At 43.5% G+C, this 8735-nt stretch overlaps 1 protein-coding gene across 1 annotated transcript in view; it reads left to right on the top strand.

Annotated features, from left to right (window-relative positions):
- Positions 1–7319: 7319 nt before the first annotated feature.
- The window catches only part of LOC126260682 (transcriptional regulator ATRX homolog), a 32789-nt gene continuing 31373 nt past the window's right edge, over positions 7320–8735 (top strand). The window contains exon 1 of the mRNA XM_049958017.1: positions 7320–7406. Within this exon, the coding sequence (XP_049813974.1) occupies positions 7320–7406 (87 nt within the window). The remainder of the gene's footprint in view (positions 7407–8735) is intronic.

Below are 8735 nucleotides of genomic sequence, written 5' to 3'. Positions count from 1 at the left end.
TCTCCCCACGACAGAACAGTCACCACTTTACTCGGTAACACTACATTAGGTAAAGTTATTCTATTTTGTACTCTATCCTGGATAAATTTGAATTCTTCGCCAAGTCGTCCATAACCTTACCACTATCATTAAGTCCTGAAGCTAAATTTGAAGAAACGTTGTCGAGAGCTACCCTCTCGGCAACTTTTCGGTCGATTATTTCCTCTACCTGTTCCTCCAGATTACTTATATTTACTATCTCTGAAGTGGCTAGTTCCTCTTTAACATTTCGTACCACGTCATCTACTCGAATGCTCACGCCTGCAATTTGTGATTGGACCATAGGTATTTATTTATCTTGTTTTTTCAAACTCTCTTTTAAGGTGTGCAACCTCTGCTTTACCGCGTCGAATGTAACATCGCACACGTTTTGAAATAATCCTAATTTTTCACTAAATTCAGATTCTACATTATTACATTTATCTACAATATCAAATTCTAATTTTTTAGCTAAGTCCTCAAATAGGTTACTCTGGGTCTGACTAAAGTCAGTGAACAGTTGGTTCACATGGATACTAAAGAAATTCTTAATTCATTCCTTAAATCTAATTGCAAACTCTCCACTTTATCATTTAAGGCATTGAACTTAGCATTTAAAACCTCACACTTTGCTTCTAGTTTTTCATTTAAAGTAGCACTTAGTTCCTTTCTTACAGCAGCTGAATCCGCCTTCTGTTCATCTAATCTAACATTTAACTGAGTGTTTACCGAATCTAACTTAATACTTAGTTCTTGTCTTAAAGTACCTGAATTTGCACTCTGTGCACCTAATTTTTCACTTAAAGTTGCAATGTGAGCATTTGCAGCTGCACTTTGGTCATCTAATCTAGCATTTAGTTGAGTATTCATTGAGTCTAATTTAAGACTTAGTGCTTTAATTAAATTTGCTACCTCTGTCCAGTCTGGCATTTCTTTTCTCACTGTCATGGCCATGGCTGGTTCTGATGTTTCCCCGGTTTTTTGAGTATTATCCATATTTTTCTTACTTTCAGATCTTGTTATCATTTTAAAAAATTCACCTCTGAGTATAATAACTATACTAACAGCATATTATTGAACAGTGTCCTTAACTTAACACTCAGTTAATTATCTTTCGCTCAACCGGCGTAGAGTTTAAGGCTGCGTTGGTGAGCAGGTGTGGAATCAGCGCCGGTGAACAGCACGGGCGCCGTCGGCGTCAAAGGTTGGTTTCAGCGTCGGTGTCGGGGAACGGATTTATAGTCAGCACCGGTGAGCAGCGGCTGGCGCCCTTGGCAGTCGGTTACTGGTTACGGGGTCTACGCCCCCGCGATGTGTGTGAGGGCTGCTTACTCTCCACACTGGATCTTCGTCGTCGAATAGATCTCGTCGTAACTCTTCTTAGTCTAAACTGTTGAGATTTTCCTTGCGTCTTTTTTTGTATGGTACGTATTAATTTTCACCCCTTTTTACTGTTTGTGCAGAATCCAACTCTGCGAAACTATTTCCCTGCCTTGTTACTATTGGTTGCTATAGCAACTCACAATATCTTTTTATCTTGATTTCTTTTGAAAATTCCTCTTCCTTCGAGCCCTGATCACGTCGGTCGCCACGTTCTTACGGTTTCGGCGACAGAACGTGTAAAGTCGGATTGTCGTCCTTGTTAAATACAAGGATAATCCCAAAAGTAAGGTCTCCCATTTTTTATAAGTACATAGACCTGTTTATTTCTACAATGGTTTACATCAGTTTACAGCTTGAACATTTAGCTATTTTTCGACATAATCACCATTTCTGTTGATGCATTTTTGCAGACGCTGTGGCAGTTTTTGTATGCCCATGTCATATCAGCTCGCCGCCATGCTGTTCAGAAAGTTATGAACCTCTTCTTTCTCCTCGCCGTCGGAGCTGAATCGCTGGGACCACAATTAACGCTGACAGGTACTGTGAGACTCTGAAAAAACTCAGAAGGGCAATTCAGAACCCGAGAAGAGGAATGTTGAGCAAGGGTGTACACATTCTCCATGGCAACGCTCGCCCACACATCGCTCGGCAAACCGTTGCTCTCCTGCAACAGTTTCAGTGGAACACAATCACCCACTCATTATTTCTACAATGGTTTACATCTTGACTTGGCACCCAGTGACTATCACCTGTTCCCTAGGTTAAAAGAACACTTGGCCGGAAAGCGATTCAGCTCCGACGACGAGGAGAAAGAAGAGGTTCTTAACTTTCTGAACAGCATGGCGGCGAGCTGGTATGACATGGCCATACAAAAACTGCCACAGCGTCTACAAAAATGCGTCGACAGGAATGGTGATTATGTCGAAAAATAGCTAAATGTTCAAGCTGTAAACTGATGTAAGCCATTGTAGAAATAAACAGGTGTATGTACTTATAAAAAAATAGGAGACCTTACTTTTGGGATTACCCTCGTAAGTAGGTTATTCACGATGTATTTATAAACCATAGAATTCTCTTCTTAGCCATAAATATCTCCGTCTTCTTGTATTCCACTCGTACTTCGAGGTTTTAACCACCACAAATGCAAAACAACAACCAAATACGAGTAATTTATAGACGCCCCATGTGACCTTACTTCGTTCAGAGGTAAGACATGAAGTAAGTTAAAAGTTTATAGTCAGATGTTCGTTTTTCTTTTTTTTCAACAATCACATTCACCAACACAACAAAGAAAAGCATTTAATTACTCTGTGCCCTCTCACACAACGTCCGTGGCTCTTGCGGCAAACACTTGTCGGCGTCGTTCGACTGCCCCGCTTATAGTCTTCTCATTACAAACTTCCAACCTGCACACAGAAACTGGCGGCGCAGTAGATACGTTTCCGCTCTCTTACTTACTTTTAAAATATCGGGTGTTCGAGACGGTGGAAGGCCGAGTGTCTCTAGAATTTGCACCGAAATTCTCGAGTCACTACAAAAGTCGGGATACACCATCTGTGCAACGTCATGGAACCCATGGAACATGTAACCTCCACAACACCAAACATCAAGTCTCGCTTACGAGGGTACAATCCAGTCAAAGCCATCTTTAAACAAAAATGTACGAGGTTTTCAATACTGTATCAACCAAAACGAAATTCACTTCATAAAGTCACAACAATATTACCCATCTACAATCAGAAATGTACCACAACTATGTGGTCATCAGCGGAATAACACCTACACAGAAAAACGTGAACAACTGTCAGAAAAGCACATAGCTCAGGCGCACTATACTCGAGCCAGTAGAACTCGTAGCGACTTGTAGGCGTGTCGACTCTGCCGACATTGCAGCCAGAAATGTCGACATTTCACCCTACAAGCAATTCCATCCAGTACTTTGAACATCACTCACGTGAATGTCTGCTGTGCAAAACGAGTTGCTGTATTTAGCAGCAGTGGTAGTTCATTTCCGTTTATCCTCTAATACTTGCGAAAAGAAATGAGTTAAAAATGGGAACGGTAATTTATTAAATTTGTTTTGAGACACTTTTCCTGTGAATTGTAGCCTATGTTACACAATACGTAACAGTTTTCATTGTCGCCAAGTGTGTTGTGTACATCTTTCCTGTATGCATGCAAATAATTATTAAAGTCGCCAATTCTTTATTTACCGGGTGATCAAAAAGTCAGTATAAATTTGGAACCTGAATAAATCACGGAATAATGTAGATACAGAGGTACAAATTGACACACATGCTTGGAATGACATGGGGTTTTATTAGAACCAAAAAAATACAAAACTTCAAAAAATGTCCGACAGATGGCGCTTCATCTGATCAGAATAGCAATAAGTAGCATAACAAAGTAAGACAAAGCAATGATGATGTTCTTTACAGGAAATGCTCAATATGTCCACCATCATTCCTCAACAATAGCTGTAGTCGAGGAATAGTGTTGTGAACAGCGCTCTAAAGCATGTCCGGAGTTATGGTGAGGCACTGGCGTCGGATGTTGTCTTTCAGCATCCCTAGAGATGTCAGTCGATCACGATACACTTGCGACTTCAGGTAACCCCAAAGCCAATAATCGCACGAACTGAGGTTTGGGGACCTGGCAGGCCAAGCATGACGAAAGTGGCGGCTGAGCACACGATCATCAGCAAACGACGCGCGCAAGAGATCTTTCACGCGTCTAGCAATATGGGGTGGAGCGCCAAACTGCATAAACATCGTACGTTCGAGCAGGTGTTTATCAGCCAGGCTGGGGATGATGCGATTCTGTAACATATCGGCGTACCTCTCACCCGTCACGGTAGCGGTTACAAAACCAAAATCACGCATTTCCTCGAAGAAAAAGGGCCCGATAACGGTAGATGTGGTAAATCCAACCCATACCGTGACTTTCTCATCGTGCAGTGGAGTTTCCACGACAGTTCTAGGACTTTCGGTAGCCCAAATTCTGCAGTTGTGGGCGTTGACAGACCCTCGGAGCGTGAAATGAGCTTCGTCGGTCCACAACACGTTACTCAGCCAATCGTCAACTTCCGCCATCTTTTGAATCGCCCACACCGCAAATGCCCTCCGCTTCACTAAATCGCCAGGTAACAGTTCATGATGCCGATGGATTTTGTACGGATAGCATCGGAGGGTACTCCTAAGTGCCAACCAAACAGTAGTGTATGGAATGCCGGTGCGACTGCACGAGCGCTGACTTTCCCGTGCAAAGACGAACCCGCTACAGTCTCCATTTCTTCCTGAACTGTCTCAGCAGCATTACGCCTTGTGCTCGGTCGGCCACTACGACGTCTATCGTCTAAACAACCCGTGGCTTCGAACTTCGAAATCATTCTCACCACAGCTGCATTTGTCAACGGACCTTTACCCGTTCGAATTCCCTTCTTATGGCGATAGGATCGTAGCGCTGAACTAGCACATTCCCCATCTGATAATCCAGCTTCACTAAAAGCGACTTTTCAGGTAACGTCAACATGCTGCGACTGCTGGCGCATCTGATTCTATCTCTCATTAGAGCTCCTTTTATACACGATTGTCATGCGCAGTCACTGACGTTTTGCTGTCCAGCGCCATCTGTCGGACATTTTGTGAACTTTGTTTTTTTTTTTGTTCTAATAAAACCCCATGTCATTCCAAGCATGTATGCCAATTTTTACCTCTCTATCTACATTATTCCGTGGTTAATTAAGTTTTCAAATTTATACCGACTTTTTGATCACCCGGTATTTATTAGTCTTTTAATTTAAGTTCAAATATGTACACAGTGGTTTTGACATCTGTGTCTACAGAAATGTTACCAAATGCAGCACTACTGGTTGACATAACTCTTGTAAATTGTGTGAGCGAATGTGAGATTACGCGAAATAAGACTTCAGTATAGCTGCAGAATAAGTAAGCCCTAAACATTTAAATTAAAATGACCACTTACCTCATTCCGGCTAGAAGTTAAAAACTTTAATAATGAATCTACTTGTTTCACAAATCCCCAGATCACTGCAAAATCTAAGGTGTCAATTCTTTGTACTTGTATTCATTCTTAATACATATATAAGGGACAACTCCGGCTTCAGTTTCACGTGGCAGAGAACGACAGATAATTCGAAGTCATTTTCGGTCGATATACAATACTGGCCATTAAAATTGCTACACCAAGAAGAAATGCAGATGATAAACGGGTATTCATTGGACAAATATATTATACTAGAACTGACATGTGATTAAAATTTCATGCAATTTCGGTGCATAGATCCTGAGAACCCAGAACAACCACTTCTGGCCGTAATAACGGCCTTGATACGCCTGGGCATTGAGTCAAACAGAGCTTGGATGGCGTGTACAGGTGCAGCTGCCCATGCAGCTTCAACACGATACCACAGTTCATCAAGAGTAGTGACTGGCGTATTGTGACGAGCTAGTTGCTCGGCCACCATTGACCAGACGTTTTGAATTGGTGATAGATCTGGAGAATGTACTGGCCAGGGCAGCAGTCGAACATTTTCTGTATCCAGCAAGGGCCGTACAGGACATGCGGTAGTGCATTATCCTGCTGAAATGTAGTGTTTCGCAGGGATCGAATGAAGGGTAGAGCCACGGGTCGTAACACATCTGAAATGTAACGTCCACTGTTCAAAGTGCCGTCAATGTGAACAAGAGGTGTCCAAGACGTGTAACCAATGGCACCCCATACCATCACGCCGGGCGATACGCCAGTATGGCGATGACAAATACACGCTTCCATTGTGCGTTCACCGTGATGTCACCAAACACGGATGCGACCATCATGATGCCGTAAACAGAACCTGGATTCGTCCGAAAAAATGCCGCTTTGCCATTCGTGCACCCAGGTTCGTCGGCGCTCTTGTCTGTGATGCAGCGTCAAGGGTAACCGCAGCCATGGTCTCCGAGCTGATAGTCCATGCTGCTGCAAACGTCGTCGAACTGTTCGTGCAGATGGTTGTTGTCTTGCAAACGTCCCCATCTCTTGACTCAGGGATCGAGACGTGGCTGCACGATCCGTTACAGCCATGCGGATAAGAAGCCTGTCATCTCGACTCTAGTGATACGAGGCCGTTGGGATCCAGGACGGCGTTCCATATTACCCTCCTGAACCCACCGATTCCATATTCTGCTAAAAGTCATCGGATCTCGACGGACGCGAGCAGCAATGTCGCGATACGATAAACCGCAATCGCGATAGGCTACAATCCGACCTTTATTAAAGTCGGCAATGTTATGGTACGCATTTCTCCTCCTTACACGAGGCATCACAACAACGTTTCACCAGGCAACGCCGGTCAACTGCTGTTTGTGTATGAGAAATCGGTTGGAAATTTTCCTCATGTCAGCACGTTGTAGGTGTCGCCACCGGCGCCAGCCTTGTGTGAATTCTCTGAAAAGCTGATCATTTGCATATCACAGCATCTTCTTCCTGTCGGTTAAATTTCGCGTCTGTAGCACGTCATTTTCGTGGTGCAGCAATTTTAATGGCCAGTAGTGTACATTTAGAAATAGATTCTCACATACAATAGCGTAAGTGATTTCAGAGACTATCTGTTAAGAAATAGATTCGGAACACGTTCTCAACAAGCAGTACACATTTTACCTACGTACGTCTAGTTAACCGCAAGAGAATAACTTTTTTTTATTTTGGAGAAGATGATTTTAGTTTTTTCAGAAGGCGAATGTTATTGAAGAAACGGAAATTATTATGCAAAAAACTGAGAGTTAGCCCCGACTGTGTAGCGGTAGCTATATCTTGCCTCAGTTACCCTAGAAATCACAGTTGCAATAATAGTTTTTGGTAATATATAGTGAGTGTATTGCAAATGTAACACACGTGATTCGCAGGTATGTGGAGGCGCAATGCGAAGAGTTGGCGGCAGTTCTCAGCCCGCAGAGGCTCCGGCTGCTGTGGAAGATGCTCGGAAGGCACTTATCAATGTCGAGATCGTAAGTACTGCCACGATTGCTCCATTGCTCCATACACAGGTCGGGTGTTCAGAAACAGTCTGTAAAGCTTGTAAAGGTGTTGCAGGGGAGGTTGTACTGAGAAATTACTGTTACAAAGAAATTCGTTTACCAGTTAATTAGCATTGAAGTTCGCCGGAGATGTTTTTCGTTTGATTTCCTAAAACCGTACAAGAGAGCGACACAAACATTGGACATGATGCGGTAACAACGATCCAACCGGGCCAAAGGCTGAGCAGTCTCGTGCGCTATCATCTGCGATATGAGAACAACTGACAGTATTCTTGTATCTGGCGAACCTCTTGAATATGAGCGCGCAACAGCCCGATTGACTAACTTCATTACTGATTAATTTTGAAACGGGGCAACGTATCGAATTTTTCTTAACAATCATTTCTCAGCACAACCAGCCTTGCAACATCCTGTTTCTGACCATCCTGTGTAAGCTTTGTATCTGATGGGTCCGAGAGTATGAGAGCTGACAGTTTGTACAAAGGATCGTGAAATATTGTTAAACACCATCTACGTTGGTGAGCATGATTAGTGTACAACGTTTGTTGGACGATTGGAATACATAAAACGTACGGCAGTCTGTTGGCGAGCATCTAAAGTGGCCAGTGCGATGTGCGATGTGCGACGTAGAACTTGGGAGAAAGATAACTCCGTTCTGTTAGTAAACATTTTCGTCTGAAAGATTATATACTGCTGGAAAAAATGCAACACCCTCATGGACAAGTCCATTTTATTGATAAGTGAGTTGAATGGTATTTCATCATTGGAGGAGTATATGATAACAAATTCAGACCAAATGAAACACACATGTCGCAGTAACGAGTGCTCACATAGTTGCATCAGTACGCAGCGTACCCCTCTCTGACGGCAAAAGTGCCGAATGACATCCTCAGCTAGATTGTCCTAAGCACTTTGCACCTTTTGTTACAATTCGGCCAGGGGTCATGCAGGCCCTAGAGGACGAGTAATTTCCCACTTCATCCTGTCCCATACGTGTTCAAATGTGTGTGAAATCTTATGGGACTTGACTGCTAAGGTCATCAGTCCCTAAGCTTACACACTACTTAACCTAAATTATCCTAAGGACAAACACATACACCCATGCCCGAGGGAGGACTCGAACCTCCGCGGGACCAGCCGCAGCCGGCCGCGGTGGTCTCGCGGTTCTAGGCGCGCAGTCCGGAACCGCGCGACTGCTACGGTCGCAGGTTCGAATCCTGCCTCGGGCATGGATGTGTGTGATGATGTCCTTAGGTTAGTTAGGTTTAACTAGTTCTAAGTTCTAGGGGACTGATGACC

The sequence above is a fragment of the Schistocerca nitens genome, chromosome 5 (assembly GCF_023898315.1).
Source record: "Schistocerca nitens isolate TAMUIC-IGC-003100 chromosome 5, iqSchNite1.1, whole genome shotgun sequence".
In the NCBI taxonomy this organism is placed as follows: Eukaryota; Metazoa; Arthropoda; class Insecta; order Orthoptera; family Acrididae; genus Schistocerca; species Schistocerca nitens.
This window is presented reverse-complemented; position numbering and strand designations above follow the sequence as displayed.